General features: G+C 33.7%; 1 protein-coding gene across 9 annotated transcripts; it reads left to right on the top strand.

Annotated features, from left to right (window-relative positions):
• Window positions 1–719: 719 nt before the first annotated feature.
• Window positions 720–22777, top strand: LOC137809961 (MraZ). 9 transcript variants are annotated; one of them, XM_090298004.1, is made up of 25 exons: window positions 720–1025; window positions 2420–2465; window positions 2558–2801; window positions 3048–3402; window positions 3937–4052; window positions 4583–4791; window positions 5141–5260; window positions 5405–5533; window positions 5649–5774; window positions 7489–7544; window positions 7656–7755; window positions 8157–8274; window positions 8412–8621; window positions 8818–9142; window positions 9419–9512; window positions 14582–14690; window positions 14774–15039; window positions 15148–15272; window positions 16993–17227; window positions 18730–18918; window positions 19009–19292; window positions 20218–20425; window positions 20506–20745; window positions 21573–21658; window positions 22238–22777. In XM_090298004.1, exons 2-25 carry the CDS (start codon window positions 2460–2462, stop codon window positions 22395–22397), a joined length of 4110 nt encoding a protein of 1369 aa, XP_090154130.1. In that variant the 5' UTR covers window positions 720–1025; window positions 2420–2459; the 3' UTR covers window positions 22398–22777. The 9 variants fall into 9 exon arrangements, 8 of the variants coding, with proteins under 8 accessions (XP_090154130.1, XP_090154127.1, XP_090154126.1 ...); XM_090298006.1 differs by having other exon boundaries at window positions 886–1025; window positions 2414–2465; window positions 3063–3402; XM_090298003.1 differs by having other exon boundaries at window positions 886–1025; window positions 2414–2465.
• The last annotated feature ends 680 nt before the right edge of the window (window positions 22778–23457 follow it).

The raw sequence follows: 23457 nt of genomic DNA, 5'->3' as shown, positions 1-23457 counted from the left end.
AGTTTACGGAGTTATACATGTTGTGGAGGAAACTCAAAAGATGTGACTTATTAATGTCTGACTTGAATGTGATTATGCTTTGGTTTGTGCTGCGTTTATTTGTTAGGACAAATATTTCTTGGATGCTTCGATGAAAATACTTGTCTTAATTACAGTCAGAAAATTAGATTTATGATTACTCATATTTTCCGTGAAGGAATGCGTGTGCTGAAAAATTTGTTAATTTATGATTTATTCATAGATAATCTTTTCATTAGTATAATAGGTTTTCATCTTGTCTGTTCTTAGAATTCTTTATGAATATGTATAGTCTATATATGTATATATGAGTTTTGGTCAAGTCCCCGTATTTATATATATTATTTTTTGAATAATATTTTTAATATGTGATGATAAATGATTGTTGTTACTTGATATGTTAATAGTTGAGATCTTATGTTGAAGTGATGCTTAAACTAACGCATTTTTAGTGTAAAAGATATTTACACAATCACACGCTAATAATCAATTTTAAAATTATATTAACAATGTTTTTTTATCTAATTGACAGCGCATAATTTTTCATACCACTATTTATTCACATAATATAATTTAAAATTTTATTATAATGAAAAATTGTAAGTAGTTAATATTTTGATGAAATTAAAGAATTTATGTAGAAATAAATTTTAAGATGATTTAAAAAATGGGGGTATTATAGAAATTAAGAGGAGAAGAGAGGGCAGATGGAGAGTTAGGTGCAATCATTCAGAAGAAGGGGCGTGAGTGTTTATCAGAGGTCAGAATCCAGCTCTTACATAAACGTAGCTTGGACTCGTACAGACTTTTTCTCTTCCACTGTAAATTTTGCCTCTCATTTTTTATTATTTATTATTATTAACCAAACAGAAAGCAACAAAGTAAAAGCAAAAGATGCCATGAACACACACACCATCTTCTGACTTAGACCACCAACTGTTACCATAATTCAACCCTCGAAGATTCACACTCCTACTCTTTTTCTTCCCCACTCTTCTACCTTTACGGTTAGTTCACTCCGATTTTCACTACATCACTCTCACTTTTTTTTCACCTCTTCTGCGATTTTCCTTTTTCCATTGCCGATTCTTTCACCTCTGCATTCTGTTCTTTTAATTTCTGCATCGCTCTTCGTTGCTGATCAATTAGTAGGTTTAAAAATAGGTTTAACTATGCCTTTTTCCTTTTCAGTTAATTCCGATAGCATTGCATGAGTTGTTTTGTTAGAGGTTGTGTTTCTGTTAACGGATTCGTCATCGAGTTTCGCTACGGGAGTTGGATTTTGACTGCGGTCGGTTTTTTACACTGATTCAAAGCGGTTTAGGTGACTGTGAATGAGTTGTGCGTAATTCTTTGGAATTGTGGGGGGAGTAAAGGAAAGTGTGCAAGTTAAGAAAATATTATGGCGTTGAGGTATTTATGGCTTGGAAAATGACACGCAAGGTTGTCAGAACATGCATGCTTGTGTTGTGCAACATAAGGCTGTGTTGCTGATGATGTTCACTTTTGTAGTCCTCCAGAAATAATATGCCATATCAGATGTTAATAAACTGTAGAGTGTTTTATAAAAAAAATGTATAGTGTGTTAATCTTAATTAATGCTGATATAACTGACGGTGTTGGTCACACATGGAAACATTTTTTTTACTGGAATAGTGCTTTCTGAAGTAATTAACTGCACATATCTATGTTGTGATGAAGATAATGTTATGCTAGTTTTTATGGAAGAAATATGGTTGGTGATAGGTTTAAAGATAAACAACAGACTGACAGCATGAATTATAATTAGGTTTAGATATGTGGTTCCTATGTTATAGATTTTAGTTGATAAATGCCATTTTTGCGATCAAAACCTTGCAGCAATGTGATTCCTTTTAGATTAGGTTTTCAAGAATTTATAATGGCTACAATGGTTAAATTGGATTTTAGTCACTAAACATTATGATCCGTTGTTTACTTTACTGGGTTATATATACTACTATATTACCCTTCTCACGTTTTATGCATCTTAGGGTAACTATCATATTGATGAGTGTCCGAACCAATGTCCACAGTGCTTTATTGTTTTTAAATTTTAGATTTATTATAATATATGATAGACAGATTTAAGGAAAACTTGCAGAAGAGGGTTTTTCTTTACTCAACACATCAGATTGACCCACTCACTCTCTTACAACTTACAAGGCTTTAGTAGAGTGTCCTTTCTCATTTTTCATGGTTTGCTTGCAAATTTCTTAATCGGAAAAGTTCTCAGTGAATTTTGTGAAGTATGATATAATTTCCTTTGTGAACATTAAGAATTTAACTTGAACTTTTACTAGCTTCACATCCTAATTTAGCTGTTTCACGATAACCTTCTTGTTTTTCTTATTTTTGATATCTCTTTTGTATTTAGTTGCAGAATAAATGTATAAAAGTGACTTCCTTGAGGACCAATCCCTATGGAGGTAGCTTTCAGAAATAAATTCTTGGTACTTTCCACTGAGCTGGTTGAAACTTTACATTTAGTCTGATTTCTACTGATGAATACTTGGCATAGGTGATGCACTTTGTGGTAATGCATTGGAACCTCTGGTGCTGCCTTCTTTTGGGATATCTTCATGTATATTGTATGTCTCTCAGTTCAGGACATCACTTGAATAGGAGTACTGGCTTAGAGAGCTGGTTGGGTTTTTCTGGATCACTTATGCGAGATGATTCTCAACTCCAGGATTCTGCATTTGTTGATACATCAACTTTGTCATTCCCATTGAACGTCTTTGTCACTTGCGAGGACTTGGAAGGTGTAGGATCTTTTAATACTACGTGCTTGCTAAGCTCAACTCATTATTTAAAATCTGATATTAACATTTATGGTGTTGGAAACCTGGAGTTACTTTCTGATGTGTCACTTTTATGCCCCGTGGAAGGGTGCATGATATCAGTCAATGTGTCCGGCAACATTAAACTTGGTCAAAATGCGTCTATTGTTGCTGGTTCTGTGGTTTTATCTTCAGCCAATCTGACTATGGAATACAATTCTTATATAGACTCATCATCTTTAGGAGGGTCACCACCTTCCCAAACTAGTGGCACTCCTGTTGGCAATGATGGAGCTGGTGGAGGGCATGGTGGGCGTGGTGCATCTTGTTTAAAAAATAATAAGACAAACTGGGGTGGTGATGTTTATGCTTGGTCTACGTTGTCTGAACCATGGAGTTATGGGAGCAAGGGTGGTGGGAAATCTACTAAAAAGCAATATGGAGGAAATGGTGGAGGGCGTGTTAAGCTTCTAGTGAAGGACACTTTATACGTAAATGGATCTATTATTGCAGAAGGAGGAGATGGAGGGTCTGATGGGGGAGGTGGCTCTGGTGGAAGTATATTGGTTCATGCTGTGAAGCTGTGAGTATGAACTTCTTGTTAGTCTACGAACTTATACCTGTTTTTTCATTTGACGACTTTAAATGACTATTTAGGGGACGATAGCTATTATTTGAAGATAGAAGTGCAGTTTACTTTTGGCATTTAATTACTTCTATGAACAGTTATCACATCATAGCTAATAGTTTTATCACATATAAATGATTTTCGAAGTTCAGATGATGAGAAAATAGCAAATGTTGGTAATTTTTTTTGATGATATTGATGGCAGAAAATTGTAGCTTTTGTTGATGTTGGCATACTGCCTAGTATTCTATTTATATGGATCTGCCTTGGCATTTGGTATGGTCAATTACAATTGCAGAGGTAGTATTCTTTTTCTTTTGAAGAATTTGGATGTTTTTGGAAATGTCTTGTCCTTGCTGGAGGTTTGAGTTGTTTCCAGTTTTTAAAAGTGCCATGTCTACATTGAAGGCTTTGTAGGGAACTAATACATGTTATATAGTGAATTGTGCATGTAACTTTCTTTTCAACTTTATTTTTCGTGGAGTGTAGGAAGGGGTATGGTACCATCAGTGCTGCTGGTGGGACAGGATGGGGTGGAGGGGGTGGAGGAAGAATATCACTTGATTGTTACATCATACAAGAAGATTTAAATATTACTGTTCATGGTTAGTTCTATTTCACACCTGTACATGGTAATTATACCAATGATGACTCTTGCTTAATCTTTTATTCTACTGTAAGGGTGTTAAGGTTAAATTATGTGAATCGAAATACCAAAAATTATAATATTTTTTTGAACAAATAAAGGTTTTCAGTTTCAGTTTTCAATGTGAACATAAGCAAACCTTCCTGTTTTTGCTATTATGTTAAAAGATGGTGTCCAGAACCTATTCAACTAGGAAACCTCCTAATTTCTCAGATTTACCATGGAATTTTGATTTTTTTTTGGAAGCTTGTTCTCCTGATTTAGATTCTGGAATCTATCCATCATTATTCCTGATTACAGGCACACAGTCTAAATTTTTTGGTGGTGCTGAGAATATGCATTTGATAATATATGTTCTTTTAATAAAGTTTTTTTGGTTGTGATAGTTGTATCAAATTTTTTCAAATCAAGTAACCTGCAAGGGTGCTGTTTTCTTCATCTGGATAACAAGAAGGAGCTTATACACAATACATGCAATTGTTGTGACAGGAGGTTTGAGTATTGGCTGTCCTGGGAATTCTGGAGCAGCTGGCACGTATTTCAATGCACATTTACTAAGTTTGAAAGTTAGCAATGACAATGTCACAACAGAAACTGAGACTCCTTTGCTTGACTTCTCAACCAGCCCTTTATGGTCAAATGTTTATGTGGAAAATAATGCAAAAGTTTTGGTTCCGCTTGTGTGGTCCAGAGTTCAGGTAGCAAATTATACTCATTACATACTGTACCAACAAACAATCTTGATCATGGAGTCACCATTTCATTTCTTTTTTTTATATATTTCTCGTGCTTTAGAAAATTCTTTGCATGATAGAGAACTTAAGCTCATGACAGTTCTGATCCGCTGAAGCATTTGGTAGCAATAGTTTTCTTGCACAAAGGATTAAGAAAGATATCGGCTGAAGTTTTTTTCTTGTAATATTACATTTTCTTTTGTCTTTGAAAACAATTTTATTGATATATTTTATAATTTTCTTTATTAATCATTGCTATGTTTAACCATTGGAGCCAAATGGTTATATTTGTTTGAATTCTCTAATTATGAAGGTGAGAGGCCAAATTAGTGTATACAGTGGAGGAAGCTTAATCTTTGGGTTGTCTGATTATCCAATTTCTGAGTTTGAGCTTGTTGCAGAAGAGCTTTTATTGAGTGATTCTATCATAAAGGTATGTTTTCTGATTCAATGTATTTTTTCTGTTATAAAGTTCTTTTATCAATCAATAATATAGGTGTCACTTATTTTGAACTGCTATTTCTTTGAGTTGTAGTATCAACTTGTAATTTGACTATTTAGCCTTTAATATATGAAGGTTTTTGGTGCATTTAGAGTTTCTGTTAAAATGTTACTCATGTGGAACTCCACAATGCAAATTGATGGTGGTGAAACTACTGTTGTGACTGCTTCAGTGCTTGAAGTGAGAAATCTAGTTGTTTTAAGGGTATACTACTCTTTAATCTTTATTCAAAGTTATGCAGTATTCTTGGTTATAGAACCATATTTTATTCCTGGAGGTTTGGAACTTCCATTATAATACTAGTTTCTTGCCTTCACAGCAAAATTCTATCATTAGTTCAAATACAAACTTGGCTTTATATGGTCAAGGACTACTACAATTGACTGGTGATGGCGATGCAATCAAAGGCGAGCGATTATCCTTGTCTCTCTTCTATAATGTAACTGTAAGAAATTATCTTCACAAGGACTTTTGTAGTTTTTATATTTTTTGAAGTGGTTATTAGAAATTTAAATTATTTTTAGGGCTCTCCCAAAAGTTGATTGAAGTGTTGTGAGTGGAAGTAAATATGTAGATGGTTTTCCTCTTCAATAGATATTTGTTTACAATTTGGTTATCCTAGAATTCGGACTTAGAATCTAACTCAATCCCACAAAAACTAGCTTATAAGATGAGAATGCTTAAACCTTAGTAGGGGTATATCGATTTATCGATGTGAGATTTCAACACCACCTTGTGCCTAGGATTGAATATCTAGAGTGTGGACAAAAATGTGGGTGGCCCAATAATACAACCCTCTTGTGCCTAGAATAAATATCTAGTGAAGTGTAGGCAAATATGGGTTGCCTAATTACATTTATAGGATAGATAATGATACCATCTTGTAACTTAGGATTATGACTCAATTCAACCCTACAAAAATTGGCTTGTAAGTTGTGGACTATCCAAGCCTTATATTAGGTCAACGGGTCAATTTAGCTTGATTTAAAAGAAAATAAAGAAATAAATAAATACAAAATTAATTCTAAATCGAAAAATTAAAAAATAACTACTATCTCTAGTCGTGAGATCTAGAGTAAAATATGTATTTTTAAAATTTTAGTCAGATGAATGAAATTGATTTTAATTTTTAGATAGAGATTTGATATATAAATTTTAATAAAAGAATATTACTTTCATTTTTTTAATTATAGTTATTATTTTTAATTGTAGTTGTTGTTTTCAATTTTTTTTAATTATAGTTATTATTTTTAATTTTTTTTAACTATAGTTATTATTTTCAAATTTTTTAATTATATTTATTATTTTCAATTTTTGTAGCTGCATCCAAACCTGTTTCATTTCATGGGTTATGTGGGTTGGTCGCTTTAATGCAGTTTTGAAGTGTGGACCGGTGTAGGTGGTTCAATAATAACACCCTCTCATGCCTTGTATTAGACCTGTAGAGCATAGACAAGCATGGGTGTCTTGATGATGGATTTAAGATAAATTCTGATACCATCTTATAATTTTGTCTTTAAGGTCTAACTTAACTCCTTTAAACCAGTTTGTAAGATAAAAATTATCCAAACCTTATATGAACTAGTTTGGTTGTATCTCCAATTGATATTCTCAACAAGTTATATGCCAACTTTAAATTAGAAGAAATGAGTAAAGAATATGTTTAGTTTTGATGAATCATTGATTTAAACTTTACTAATGATACATGAATATGTAGACTAAGTTAAAACCAAAAAAAATGAAAGAATGAAGCTACATTTAAAGTATTAAAAACTGGACTTCAAGCCTAACTCAACCTCATAAAATTGGCTTATAAGGTGAGGTTTGCACTCACTTATAAACTATGAAATGTCCTAATCTCTAGTCGATATGGGATCTCCAACATAGAGTATGATCCTAATTACATAATTTACAGTAGATCTCTTAAGAATAGACTATCTTCATAGATTCAAATCAAATCTGATATAACTATAAAAAAATCAAGTAAATCAAATCTGTATCATATATCCTGGGATATCTTTGTTGTCTATGCAATATCTCAACGTCTAAACTCCTTCAGACAATTGTGTTATGTCACTGTTTCTCATATTCATGAATTTTCCCCTTTGAAGTTGCATTTAGATGCAGCATTTCAATTAACAGTGTTGCTCTTGCGACAGGTTGGTCCAGGTTCTTTACTTCAAGCTCCTTTGGATGATGATGCCAGTAGAGGCATGTAAGTATGATCACTTTCTAGTTGCATTGCTTGAGTAAACAATTTCCATCTGGCCGGTTTGGAAACTCTAAATTTAATCCTATTTATTGGTTTTTATAATTATGTTTGTAGGGTGACTAAGCATCTTTGTGACACACAGAGATGCCCAATGGATTTGATAACGCCACCTGACGATTGTCATGTCAATTATACACTCTCCTTCTCACTGCAAGTAAGATTTGCTAAGTAATAGGAAAACTGATACTTTTAGATGTATTTCATTTTAAAAAATTAATATCTTTTCTTATGTTTTTACACTCTTGGAATTAAGAACCAATTTTAATCCCACCCACCTATGTTGCATTTAATTCAATAATCTAATTTCTAAAAAATGAGTATTCATAACTATTTAACAAATTTTTTGCATTTGCATTTATTTTTCTACGTATATTTGTGTATCGTCAATGTGTTATGAGTTTTATAGCATGAAATAACATCTTTCTCTCATTGCCACTATCATTTCTAATTCAATCTACTTCTTTTATTGGGATTTTGTGATTGGGTCTACATAGATACAACAAAATATTGCTGTTATAGTTGAACATTATGGTGAATTCTTATGATTTTTTGCAGATTTGTCGTGTTGAAGATCTTCTTGTAAATGGCATTATGAAGGGAAGCATAATTCACATTCACAGGGCAAGAACTGTGATTGTTGATACAGATGGTATGATTACAGCATCGGAATTAGGTAATTAAAACGTTTTGGGAGATATTTTTCTATACATTTTCTGTTCTTCTAATTAAAATGTTTACTTAACTAGTAAAAATGCTAATTACCATGAAAGGATAGTATTAAGATTTTGATTAGATAGTGACCCTTTTCAGGTTGCACTGAAGGTATTGGTAAGGGAAACTTTTTGAATGGAGCTGGTGGTGGTGCTGGACATGGTGGAAAAGGAGGATCAGGATATTTCAATGGGAGAGAGAGTATTGGTGGTAATGACTATGGAAATGCGATTCTTCCATGTGAATTGGGTAGTGGAACTGGGGGCCCAAATGAGTCGTATGGGCATGTTGTTGGAGGCGGAATGATTGGTAATTAGTTTAATATCTACCGTGATTTTGTATGTTTGATGTAAAGGATTCTCCAAATTATTTATGGCTTATTAACATGGATGCAGATGGCTACGAATGCTATATCTGTTGGTGCTTCTATTCATTATACGAAGGCAAATATCTATTTTTTTTGTGATATTCTCTGATTACTTAATTTTTGTTTAATCTTGGCTAGTGATGGGATCCATTCAGTGGCCACTTTTGAGACTTGACCTTTCCGGAACCTTGAGGGCTGATGGTGAAAGCTTTAGCAAATCAATAACAAGCAGTGATGGTTCTTTGATGGGGGGTCTAGGTGGAGGTTCTGGTGGAACAGTCCTTCTTTTCCTTCAAGAGCTTAGGCTCTTGGAGAATTCATCCCTATCTATTGTTGGGGGCAATGGTGGCCCTGTTGGTGGTGGTGGTGGAGGTGGAGGTCGAATCCATTTCCATTGGTCAAAGATTGGTATGGAGGAAGAATATGTTCCTGTTGCAAGTATTAGTGGCACCATGAATAACAGGTATGCATAATCATGTCTTTGTTAATGACTGTAGAATTGGGGAACATAATAGATTATTACTGCTTTTTTCGTGGGCCAAATATTGTTAAAGGACTAATGTGGGGACGTAATTTTTGGAGGACCAAATTCAGGGCTCACTCATTTAAGGAACTTGAATGTTGAAATATGGTCATTGTAAATAATTTAATCAGCACCATGGTAAAATGGGGATGTACATTTTCTTTAAATAAACTTTGGTGAGAAACATTATCTCTTTCTTCATATGATTTTAAACAGGGGAGGTGCCGGGGACAAGGATGGCCATCACGGACAAGAGGGCAGTATAACTGGGAAAGCTTGCCCTAAAGGTCTTTATGGAATTTTCTGCGAGGTTTGCTCCTATAGTTTTTCTTTTCCCTTTTTTTTCCTTCTCATACTTGGGTTTGCTTAGACTGTTAGAGATATTTACCTATCACTTATGTGATAAGTTAAGTGTTAGGTACTAAAGATATATCGTACAGAGATGAAGATTCACTGCAGCAGATTTCTGACATGTATCATGGTTATAACCATGCCTTGAATCTGCTTAATGAAAGAAATACAGAACCGGTAAGAAAAATAGACTAGGTAGTTATAGTGTCAAGTCTCCTTGATGTCCTAGCCTATTCTAGTGTACCCCTCATTATCATCACTCAACGTACACCCACTAACGGAATTACTCTCTTGCTACCCTCCTTATTCCCTATTCAACAGTGAGTTACCCGGTGGGTAATCTTCCATTCTCTCTCTTGGTAACGATCCCCTACATTGTGACCCCTTTCCTTCAGTTCACACTAGCTATTTTAGGGATCCTATTTTTAAACAAACAATATGCAAAGAAGTCGGTGATTTAGCAGGTATTTCAAATCTTTGTTAATTTTTTTCATTTTGTCAAAAGTCAATTTGGAAAAAACATTAAAAGAATAAAGTCCAATAATGATACTAAATATGTGTATCATGAATTCTCCAAATTTTTATTCCTTAATGCTATTGTTCAAGTTGAAAGAAGAGGATTGAATATATTTCTGAATGTATTTACAATTGTGATTACAGTCTAAATTTATAGACTATTTACTACCTAATTAAGGAAAGAAATAATAGGTGATTAAAGCAAGAAATAATAGGTAATTAAAGCTATACAAATCAAATCAAATCACCAAAAGATATTAAATCTATCCTAATAAATAGAAAACAGAATCTGCACTAATTATGAAATAATTATCTCCTAATTATGCAACAGTTCATGAACTAACATGTGTTAACACTCCACAACAAAATAGGGTTGCAGAAAGGAAGAATCATCATCTAGTAGCTAGAGTTTTTTCTGGATATTTGTTCCTAGAACATATTGGAAAGAGGTTGTGTTAACTGCCACATATCTTGTCAACATGTTATCTATTCTTGTCTTTAATGACATTAGTCCTATTGAGTCTCTTGTCTTTTTTTTCCTCTTCTCCCTTATTGTCAAGTCTACTTTTTGTGGGTCTTTGATTGTGTTGTTTTTGTTCACTAATGGTACCAAATTATATCCTAGAGCTCTTAAATTGATTATCCTTCAAACTAAAAAGGGGTACAAATGTTATTACGCTCAGAGTTGGTGTGTCTTTATCACATGGATGCCACTTTTTGAAACAAAATCCCTTTTTGTGAGCTCTCCACTTCAAGGGTAGAGGAGCTCTCTTTCTTGTCATTACCGTATATTTTGTTGTAGGATGTTCAAGATCTAATTTGTGGAGCCACCACAAACGGGATTCAACCAATTGATAGTAAGGAAGTAGACAAATTCTTTTGGCAAAATATATCTAAGAAGACAACCCACTTTGACTTAGGAGCAATACGATGTTTTTGACTCGGAGGTGAGTAGTCCTGAAGATAACAGTGACGAGGTCAGTGTTATTGAGAATTCACCCATTTCCTTGAGAAAGGGAAAACGATTGTGTTAAATATCCTATTTTTCAATATGTTTGCACTGGGAATCTCTCAAATGGAATTTGAAGCTTTATTGATGTCAACAAAATTCCTAGCTTAGTCCAAGAAGTTATAAAAAGTGAACATTGGACCCAAAGCTGTGAGAGAGAAGATGAATGCTAGAAAGAGACTCAACACAGGAGATTGTTGACAAACCAAGACACAAAAGGGACGTAAGGTGCAAGTGGATGTTTACGATGAAATATAAGGCAAGTGGGTTAGTAGACACGCACAAAGCTAGTTTGGTTGCAAAGGGATACTCTTAAACTTATGGAATTGACTATAAGGATACATTTGTCCGAGTAGTGAAGATGAATATTGTTTAAGTTCTTGTTTTAGCAACTCATTTTTGTTTGGACTTACATAAATAGGATATGAAGAATGCCTTTCTTCATGGAACTTTAGAAAAAGAAGTGTATGTGGAGTTTCCTCAAGGATTTGAAATTCATAATTAAAGGAATAAGGTATGCCTCATAAAGAACACCTTATATGGTCTTGAGCAATCTCCAAGAGCATGGTTTGGGAGATTTGCAAAAGCAATGGTTTCCTTAGGATGTAAACATAGCCATGGAGATTGTATTTTATACATAAAACATTTTCTTACAAGTAAACTTACTATATTGTTGGTCTATGCTGATGGTGTGATATCTGTCGGAAATGATGAAACAAAGTAATTGACTTTAAAGGAAAAATTGGTCACCTAATTTGAAATGGATGAGTTGGAAAACTCATGTATTTCCGTAAAGTAGAGTTTGCTTATTAAAAAAAGGGGACTTTCATCTCCCAAATAAAATATGTATTTAATCTCCTCAAAGAAACATGAAGCTGAGATGTACAACCTTAGGAGTTCCTATTGAACAAAATCTTCAAATTGGAAGTGAAGATAACTTTTCTATAGAGAAGACCTAATATCAGAGATTGGTAGGAAAACTAATTTATTTATTACACATGAGACCAGACATTGCTTATGCAATTAGTGTGGTAAGTCAATTCATGGATGATCCAAGAGAAAGACACATGCAAACAATTGACAAAATTCTTTAGTACTTGATGTCTAGTCTGGGAAAGGGGCCACTGCTCAAGAAAGAATATGCTTTGACCCTGAAGATATATGCTGATACAAACTATAGAGGTTTTGTTACTAACAAAAATCTACCTCTGGATACTGTATGTTTCTAGTAGAGAGTCTGGTGATCTAGAGACAAAAAATAGGATAGTGCATAAGCTAAATTTTGAGTCCTTGCTCAATGTGTGTGTGAAGGACTCTGGATGAAGATTATATTAGATGACCTTAGAATAAAAGTTGACATCCTTATAAAATGGTACTGTGATTACAAGTCAGCCACGAGATTGCTCATAATTGAGTTAACATGCTGGGACCAAACAAGTACTTCATCAAAGATAATCTTGATAGAGATTTGGTGGTTTCAACCCATGTCCCAACGGGACCCCAATCAGTAGACATCTTCCGTACGAGACTTTCACATAGTAGATTCTAAGATCTCGTAGGCAAGTTAGGAATGTTGATATTCATTTATCAACTTAAGGCAAAGTGTTGTAATAGGGTATTATTTGGATAAAAATATTGTAATTAGGAACAAACCTAAGAATATTCACATTCTTTCCATTAGATTTGATTTTCTATTTTAAGAGGATGTGATTGTTACAAGTAGAGGAGTCGAGAATGTAATTAGTATGATTGTAATTAATACAAGTAGAGGAGCTGAACTGTGATTCATTGTCATGGTTTGTGTGGGTAGTTACATTCTTTAGGCTAAAATATACGTTTGGTCCATATATCCTTTTACTAAAATTCATTTTGGTCCTTTATCTCTAAAATTTGTGTCATTGTTGTCTTGTTGAAATACAGGGTTCTTTTGAATGTGACATGATTTTGAATCATTTTTTGATTGATTCAAAACCAGAAACTTGTCCCACTATATTCACTTACATGAGAATTGTGAAACCCAACTAAAAGGCCGCAAGCATGGTAAAACTTGCATGAAAAATGTCTCATGATTACAGAAAACCTGAAAAGTCTAATATCAGATTCCTTTCCAGATGGAATTTTCTTCTCATGCGATTTGCACCATTTTTTTTGGCTTGTTTTTGTTTGAACATTAGTTGACATTTATAGTTCTGTTGTAGGTAAATCTATTTAGACAAATTTGATGTCTTTGTCTGAATCCCTTGATTTTTGCAGCAGATAATATTTCCTTGTACAGTTTTAATTACATAATTAGGAGATTTAATTACATTCCAGAATTAGGAGGATTAATAGGCTTACAATATATTTTATGTTTATTGTATTGGATCATTGTTTCTGAAATGTAGGGATATATTATATCCATCATAAATTTGGATGTTCCGTTATTAAGTTTTTGATTTTATTTAAGAGAAATTGCTCATATATAAATATCATCAGAAACAGTTTTTCTGACATGGAATATCAACGCTCTAAAATCCTTGGGAGCCTGTGTAATCTCTTGTGTAGCTTGCATTGATGCAAAACCACACTCCCTTTCTTTCTTCCCCTGTATTCACCTGTGCAGCCTGCATTGCTGCAACACCACAACCCATAAATATGGTTATACCTTCTTCCTTTAGGTCATCCATCATTCAGTATCCTAGAAATTATGTTTCCTAGTTTATTTAAAGAAGTTGACATACAAATGTTTCATTGTGATACTTGTGAATTTGCAAAGCACAAGTGTGTTGCCTTTCCCTCTAGTAATAAAAGAATGGTTGTTTCCTTGATTTATTTTGTAGATAATATTTCCTTGTACAATTTTAATTACATAATTAGGAGATTTAACTACATTCCATAATTAGAAGATTAATTAGATTTATTGTACAAGATCATTGATCCTGAGTTAGAGATAAATTATATCTATCATAAATAGGATTTTCCGTTATTAAGGCTTTGTATTCTATTTAAGAGCAATTGCTCCTCTATGAATTTCATAACAGTTATTCTGATAGTCTTGAACATGTTAACGACTAGTTTAAAATTGTCACAAAATGAAAAATATTCACTGTTTCGGAAGGACAACAATGATCCAGATTTGAGATATAAATGATAGAATTGAATCTCTTAACAAATATTGGAATAATGCGAATCTTAGTAAAACGGGACCAAAATTATATTTAGCCTGTAATTTACATGTGTGCTTCTAGTATCTCTGCTTTCGGTTGTTTGAGCTTATAATATAAAATATTACTGAATTTAAGTGTCTGTCTTTTTGAATATCAAGAGAAATTATGCATTTTGTATCTTGCCCAAGGCTGCTACCACATTGACAAAACAATTGGGCTTTAGGGATCATCAATAAAAAATATTTTTTTCCAGTAGATTTTGTTTGAACCAAATCTGTCACAAATCTAATAGTTCTTGCACCTGCACTGGATGCTTACTATCTGAAAATTTGTTAAACTATGCAAGTGATTTTACAGGAATGTCCTATTGGTACTTACAAAGATGTTGATGGTTCTGAGGAAGATCTTTGCATTCCTTGCCCTCTTGATCTTCTTCCAAATCGTGCAAATTTCATATATAAACGAGGTATTTTGGATGATATAACTTGGCTATTCATGCCTAAGATTATGTTATATCTCAAATTTTTAGGATGGTTCTTTTCATTTCAGGGGGTGTTACAAAACGGTCTTGTCCATATAAATGCATATCAGACAAATATCGAATGCCAAATTGCTATACACCTCTAGAGGAGCTCATTTATACATTTGGGGGTCCCTGGCCATTTTCAGTAATGTTATCATTCATTTTATTGCTCTTGGCTCTGCTACTAAGTACTTTGAGAATCAAGTTGATCGGTTCTGGTGCATATCATAGTTCAAGTTCAATTGAACACCATAATCATCACCGTTTTCCATATCTTCTTTCCCTTTCTGAGGTATTCTTCTGATAAGAAAATTTCTACTGTTAATTAGTCCATAGTATTAATTGAGCCTTAACACATCACTCTGGAAAATGCATTATAGCGTTGTTGTTTGGAAACCAGGTCCGTGGAGCTAGAGCTGAAGAGACTCAAAGTCATGTACACAGAATGTACTTTATGGGTCCTAATACTTTTAGAGAACCCTGGCATCTTCCTTACTCACCTCCCCATGCTATAATTGAGATTGTGTAAGAGCAACTGCATATTGAATTACGCATACATGCATGTTGTGGATCCTGAAGTCATATTGCTTTATATGCATGGTTGTGTGGTGATAAATACTGGAAACGTATTATTTTAGCTTAAATCATTGATCTACGTTGTTCCTGTATATCGAGTACATATGAATAGTACATATTATTGATTCAATGTACAAAAGGACATCTAAGTTTTGGTAAAGATCACATGGTTAAACAGTTGTAATCAATCGATCACAAGTTCACAACAGCTGTAATAGACAACTAACTAACTAAATCAGTTACAGAAAATTGATAACCGTCTACTATAATAATATTTACAGTTTTATTTGATACAATGGAGTTACTCACTCACATCCCCCTGCAAACTCAAGGTGATTGGGAAACTAAAGAATGCTCTTTTACCTTTAGTTTGCACTTAAGAAAACAAAATCTAGTAGTTGACAAAGGCTTAGTAAACAGATCAGCCCACTGATCTTGATCAAGAATGTGCTGTAAAACTAGTTGCTTGGCAACAACCTTCTCTTGAACAAAAAACACAGGGTGTTTCTTGCACCCCGTCAAATTTTTTCTATGCTCCCCATCAATTAGGTGGAATGGCCAGAATGTCCCATCTAATTCATTATCATTCTGGAAAGCTCTTTCCGGACCTTACTCTGGAAAATTTATTCCGGAAAACACATTCCAGAATGTATATAATACATTTCGGAAATTCTGTTCCAGAAAATGTTTTCTGGGAATATATTTTATGAACTCTGAAAAGTATGTTATGGAAATATTCCAGAAAAAGTAATCTAGAAGTCATTTTTAAAAGGGGTAAAACAGTTTTTTCAGAGATTGATGGGGTGTAGGGAGAAATTTGTTGGGGTGCAGTAAGAAACACCCAAGAACACATCAAGTTTCATGTGTTTTGTCCTAGAATATACTGGATTACGAGTCAAATTCACAGCATGGAAATATGTAATACTGGATATTAGGATTAATTAGATTGATTTTCTATTTATGTTAGTTATTAGTCTAAGACAGGGTAATTGAATATTCTGTAAATATGTCTTCAATATTTTGTAATTATGTTTTTCCCCTATAAATTCACAGAATTTATCTTATGCTTTCTTTTTTCTCTTTCTCAACATGGTATCTAGAGCCTAACAAGAAGCTGTTTGTAGGATATCTGATGAAGATTTTTTTTTTTTCTATCCTGTCACTGTTCTGGCAATACACCTCCCACTACATTTTTCCCACCGATTTCACCACCGGTCTATTCTGAATAACACTATCGGTATCAATTCCTCAAGACCGGTCTACCCTGCTGGTCTAGCCATCGGAGGTTTCACATGCTGCCTCCCTCTGCATGTTTCTCCCACACGGAATAACTAGCAGCAAGCTGATAACAAACTAATATGCTAACAGTAACAGTCTTCTTTGATACATTGGAGTAATACACTCACTGAAAATCACTCCTACTTATTAGCTATTCATTTGATATATAAATAACCATTGTTTATGTGATGAAAAATTATGGCAACTTGTTAACTGTATTAGATTGATTAAAATCATTAATATTTGCTGTAACTGAAAATCACACCTTCTTTCTAACTAATGAACATATCTTCTTGTACTTTTGATATTATCATCTAAACACGTGAAATACTTATTACTTCTCTAACATAATTATGATTTTGAATTAAATTAAATCCTAACGGTGATGCAGGTATGAGGATGCTTTTAATAGATTTATCGATGAAATCAACTCCGTCGCTGCATATGACTGGTGGGAGGGATCAGTGCATAGTATACTTTCGGTTGTTGCATATCCTTGTGCTTGGTCCTGGAAGCATTGGCGGCGAAGAGTCAAAATTAGTCGCCTTCAGGAATATGTTAAGTCTGAATATGACCATTCCTGTCTACGCTCTTGTCGATCACGTGCTTTATACAAAGGGATGAAGGTTTGACTTGCAAAGCCTTTAACATGATGGAGTAATTTCCATAAATTCCTAGTTAGATTGATTCATATGGTTTGAGAGTGATTTTATGTTGGTGGTCACAACTTTTTAGAAAGATGATTTGATCCCTTGGAGATTGAAGAATAGATGGACGAATTCTATGGAGATTTTAAAACAAATATTTTCATCTATCATATTTTTAGAGAAGTAAATAGATGTGTTGATAGTCTAGCTTCCTTTGGTATTACAAGTCAAGGTTATTTTTGGCGGAAACCTTTATTTCATATGATTTTTGTAGAGATAAATTTGGGCTTCCGCAACTTAGATTTTGTCGTGGGTTTGGTTTAAACCACCCTCCCCACCAGTTTTGTATTTCTTTTTTCATTTACTTGGATCAAGAATGTTGCATATGATTAATACAAGTTGTAGTACTAACTTGGTTAGGACTGCAACTTGTGTAGCGATGCAATAACATTCTTTCTTTTTGATTGAAGAAAAAGAGACTTCTAACGAACAATTCAATACAAATAATACCGCAAAGGACCTAGTCTTCCCTAATGGTAAAATACTCCTAAATTGATATAAAGATATCCAAATGGTATGTGTTTTGGGTACGGTTGGAGATCCCACATCGATTAAGAATAAGGCCAAATTATAATAGATAAGTGGGGTGCAATCCTCACCTTCCAAATTGGTTTTGTGAGGTTGAGTTAGTTAGGCATAAACTCACTAAGGTGGTATCATAGTCATTTAAAATCTATCTTAGTAAAGTCTCTTAGGGTTATTATGCCATCGTTATCGGGATCCTGTTAGACCACACATAAATGTCTAATCCCACACTCGAAATGTTTATTCCTTGACGTGAGGGACTGTGTTGGGGATCTCACATCGACTAAGAATATTGCTGAATTATAACATGAGTGGGGTGCAATTCTCACTTTAAAAGTCGGTTTTCTGATGTTCAATTAGGTATAAGTCCACTTAGAGGTACAACAACCATAGGTGTGTGATAACAAAAATTTGAGCCATGTATTGTACTCACTCTTAATTCTAATTTCTAATCATAAAATGTTTCAACGTCTAACTTAAGATTCCATGCTCCCCTTTTAATAGAACTATAAATATGTGGATTGTTTTATTTGGTTATTTCTTGGGACTATTTGGAGTTCCTAGAAGGAATAAGTGGTTTTATATTTCATCTTGTAAGTTACAATATGACTATATCATAGTTCAGAAGATGGTATATTTATCAGATTGCATTCCTTTATTTTCTCACAAAATCAAAAGAATGTGATATAAACATCGGTATTAATTTTATTTATGCATGTTCCGTAGAGGTATACATGTTTACTTTGCAACTTTTCTAGTTTCACTGGTTTGTATTAAAATCTAAATCCTTTCAATGAATGTTTCTATTGTGTTAAGTTATACATATTCATGTTTTAGACCCTTTAACTTAAAAGAGTCATTTGTAGCCTCTTTAATTTAAGAAACAAATGATGCAGGTTGGGGCAACTCCAGATTTAATGGTAGCACATATTGATTTTTTTCTCGGTGGTGATGAGAAGCGATTAGACATTGTATCAATTATACAGAAGAGATTTCCCATGTGCATAATTTTTGGTGGGGATGGGAGCTACATGGCGCCTTATTATCTTCACAATGATACACTGTTGACCAACCTCCTTGGTCAGGTATCTTGATTATTAAGTTTGTTAGGATTTAGTCAGTTATGTTTTCTCTATACATAGCTTACATACTAATCTCAGACTTGATATCTGCAGCATGTCCCATCAACTGTCTGGAATCGCTTGATAGCTGGATTGAATGCTCAGTTACGGACAGTAAGGCATGGATCAATTCGGACTGCACTAGGCCCTGTTGTTAATTGGATAAATAGCCATGGAAACCCCCAACTTGAGTTCCATGGAGTTAAAATGGAGCTTGGATGGTTCCAAGCAACAGCTTCTGGATACTATCAACTTGGTATTGTGGTAGCAGTTGGGGATTATTCCCTTCTTGATCTACATCAGTCTGATACTTGGGTTGGCACTGATGAACTAGTGAGGTAATGTACTACTTTATGATCCTGACCTAAGGCTGAAAACATACAGACTGTAAACCTTGGTTTCTTTTGATTAATCCTGTTAACATGTCAAGGAATGAGAACAATCGTTTATTTTGTGCTATTAAGATAAAAGAGAGGTATAGGCTGAATCTCTTGTGTATTGAACACATATGGTTATGCATTTATAAATAAGAAAATACAAGAATTGGGCCTAAGTCCGTTACATCTAACAAGAATTAATGTATGCTGTTGATAATAGCATTTGATGTATTTACAATCTGTTTTTCCTTCATTTTAGCTGTAGCAGTTATAATGATAATTATTATTTTCCTTTTTTTCAGGTCAGATTAGTGTACAGAGTTCTTTTCCTATTCTTATTTATACCTTCCAAATAAATCAGTAAAATATATTCACTTATAAAAAAAAGTGGAACTTTAGTAATTATTATTAAACAGAAAATACATTCTTAAACTAAACAGGTATTTGTTCAAGGCAGTTAATATTGCTCATGTCTGTTGCTAATTCGCCATGATAGTAATGATGATTTATAATACTCACTTTTTGAAACTTGATCTATTAGATTAGATGGGTTAGGAAGAAATGCAAAATGCTTACTCAGGTCTCGGGATCGAAGCTTAGATTATATACTTCTTTGTTATGATATGAATGGGTATTTAGAGATGATTCTTGTTTCCCTTGCCCAAGTTGATGTTAAGATCCAGTACAATGTATGATTTTCTTATGCATTCTCACATCAGGGTACTTATTGGGGGTGCAAAACCCCTACTAATTCTTTGCTTTTAGCCCTCAAGTTGCATTGTTTCTTGATGTTGTTTAATATCTCGTAGATGAATATTTGTACTGACTGTTTAAATCACGTATTTTATTAGTCTTTAATCATTTATTTATTTATTACTTATGACAGGAAAAATGTGCCACATGGAAAAAAGAATCTTAAGCAGCTGCAGCATAGTTGGCCATACATGAGTAATTCATTATCTCTTAAAAGGATAACCGGAGGAATTAATGGCGGCCTAATAAATGATGCTACCTTAAAATCATTGGACTTTAAAAGGGACTTTCTATTCCCACTTTCTCTCCTATTGTGCAATACTAGACCTGTTGGTCGTCAGGTAGTTAAACTATTTTAGGTGCTTCACCTCTCCACAACTATAAATTGAGCACTGTCTAATACATGACATCTTTGTTTCAGGACACTGTACAGTTTCTGATTACTTTGATGCTTTTAGCAGATCTTTCTGTCACTCTCCTCATGTTGCTCCAGTTCTACTGGATTTCTCTTGCCGCATTTCTTTCTGTTCTACTAATTCTTCCTCTTTCTCTACTTTCTCCATTTCCTGCTGGTCTGAATGCATTATTCAGTAAAGAACCTAGAAGAGCTTCACTTTTTCGAGTATATGCACTGTGGAATGCTACTTCTTTATTTAATATTGTAAGTTCTGTCTATACTGTTAAACCACGTAGTATAACTATGGTGTGTGTGTGTCAGCGAAAAAAATGACTTGCAATTATTATGTATTCATAGCTTATTGGACCTTAAAAAACTGAGTTTTATGATGAGCATTTCATCTTAAGTTGCTTGCAGCAAATTGCCCCATCATGCTTATGATGCATAACTATAATGTGCTTATTCTAATTCAAGAAGAATTGGGGTAGAAGGAGTCCAAAATATTTCTGAATTGTGAATCTTTTTTATTAAATCTTGACTGGCTTTGTAGTGAACAACCTGCAGTAAAAACGCAGCAATAAGTTGTAATTACTGATACATATTGTTAAGACATCTAAAAGCTCTAGTGACTAATACGCAATTACTTGCTGAAAATATTGAAGTTGTTAATGAGGCTTGTACTAACAGTAAAGATTTTTTTATTTGAAAATACTATATTCAGTCCAAAATTCTTATTTTAATAATTAAGTTTGCCTTTAGAAATTAATTGTGGAGCATTGAGAGCGACATTTGTTGTAAAGCCTTTTTAAGCATTGAAATAGAATCAGAATTATGATACATTCTACATCTAAAACATTAAAGCCTCCTATCCTATCTATCTGAATATTTGCTGCCCACAGAAACTAAGTAGTAGAGCCCTAATGTTAAGAAATTACCTTGAATTGCAGTATTGGTAATGCCCTGTAACATTTATAGAAATTATGGGCATTTTTGAATTCTTAACTTTTTAAGATACATATAGTTATGCAACCATTTGAAATATAGCTTTTATTATCTAATATTTGTTTTTGGACGGGCATGTGTGTGTGCAGGGAGTTGCTTTTATTTGTTGTCTCCTTCATTATGCACTGTCCCACTTTCACCACCCTGATGAAGCAAGTACACGTAATGTTAAGAGGTAAGGCTGTCAATTTTTAAATGACACCATTTTATATCAAACAACAGTGGCGTATATTACAAACAACCTACATTTTTTGCTTAAATTTACTTCTGTGGCAGTAAAGTAAATGTATGAACTCCAAAAAGGTATAACATTATCATCTTATCATAGTATACCACCATCAGATTTATTTGTATTTGAACATGATAGCCGATTGAATTTGCATCATCATTGAACTGCCTCTCTCCATGGGGGTTTTGTTGTCCGAGGAAGAAAATTGTCCTGTCAAATTTGATAGATAAACTTGTTACAAGTGCCAACCCCTAGCTATTTCTAACAAGTAGTCTAAAAAAACATCTAAATAAACTTTCTGGGACTGACATGAATCACAAGCAGCAATCACGGAAATTAAAAGCATCACAATAGCTTTCTAGTCCCATGATTATTCACGGCATTCATTTATAGTGTTACTGTATAGTCCTTTGCTGCCAAAATAGTTTTAGCTGAGTTTAATAATTGTTTGTTTCTTATTTATTTATTTATTTTTGTTTATAATAACTTTAGTTTGAAATGTTGGTACATAACACTCTCTTGCAGGGAAGATGATAAATGTTGGCTTTTGCCTATCATCCTTTTTCTATTCAAGTCGGTACAGGCTAGATTTGTCAATTGGCACATAGCGAATCTAGAAATCGAAGATTTTTCTCTGTTTTGTCCGGATCCAGATGCATTTTGGGCATATGAATCTGGATTATGATAGAAAAGAAACAAAAGCTTTAGATTGTGAACCTGGATGCTAAGTTTTTGGTAAATCCAACAGTTCAAAAGATGCTTTGTTTTGACATGGTTGTGAGCCTGTGTCAGCAGCAGTATCCTTGCCATGTGAATATAATATATTCAAGTGATGTACAGGAGAATGAAGTACAGTACAGTTCTGCACATTTTAACTTCTTTGTAAAAAATATCTAAAGGTTCAAGGGATATATAGACACCTCTTACTAGAATTTTTCAATTCAATTTTTTTGGGACGCTTTCTCGTCAGGAGTACAACTGACTGAAGCTTCACTACTTTCTTGTCTCTCTTTGTATATATATCTATCGTAAATTTTCTCAATTAAAGCAATTTTTTCCCATGAAGGCATCTATGCAAGATGAGCCTTTATCATTCTAAAAAGAATGGTAAATTTGCTACCCTTTGTTTTTTTATCCATAATAATTGAGCATGAATTAGAAACTTTATAACAGCACACTTTGCTAACCAAATAAGATAGATCCTCTTATTTGCTATTCTTTTATTTATAAATTTATGTCTTTTCTTTGTCTCATTCTCTCAAAGGGAGACTTATGATAAACCTTACAAGAAGAACGAGAGGATATATGAGAGGATATATGAGAATGGGATGACCAGTGATTTGGGAGATCAAATTAATGTGCTGACAACTTAACAACTTAATTAATGTTATTATTTGTCTCGCATCCACTGTTGCCATTGATCTTATCCTGACCTCCTATGTTTAAGCATTTCGTTCTGTTCTTTAGGCTCTCTTTTACTTGTGCAATGATTATTTACTAGCTTTCAGTTGCAATGATTCTTTATCATAGTTGATGCTTAAAGGTACTCTGAACTTCGATTCTTTCATTCACCATTGCTGAGAGGTTATCTTATAATGTCCAACTGATGATGGGGAAACCACAGAAGGATCATCTTATAATGTCCAACTGATGATGGGGAAACCACATCTTATAATGTCCAACTGATGATGGGGAAACCACAGAAGGATCATTGTCTGTTGGTTGAAGTATGGTTGTATGAGTTT

Source organism: Phaseolus vulgaris, chromosome 2, assembly GCF_051622355.1.
Source record: "Phaseolus vulgaris cultivar YP4 chromosome 2, ASM5162235v1, whole genome shotgun sequence".
NCBI classification, from domain to species: Eukaryota; Viridiplantae; Streptophyta; class Magnoliopsida; order Fabales; family Fabaceae; genus Phaseolus; species Phaseolus vulgaris.
Note: the sequence above shows the minus strand (reverse complement) of the source record. Positions and strands in the feature narration are given on the sequence as shown.

Excerpts from the sequence above, each read along its gene's own strand:
- LOC137809961 (XM_090298001.1), top strand. Across the intron at positions 4,792-5,140 it reads TTGTGTGGTCCAGAGTTCAG|GTGAGAGGCCAAATTAGTGT; the intron begins GTAGCAAATTAT and ends CTAATTATGAAG. Across the intron at positions 14,691-14,773 it reads AAATTTCATATATAAACGAG|GGGGTGTTACAAAACGGTCT; the intron begins GTATTTTGGATG and ends TTTTCATTTCAG.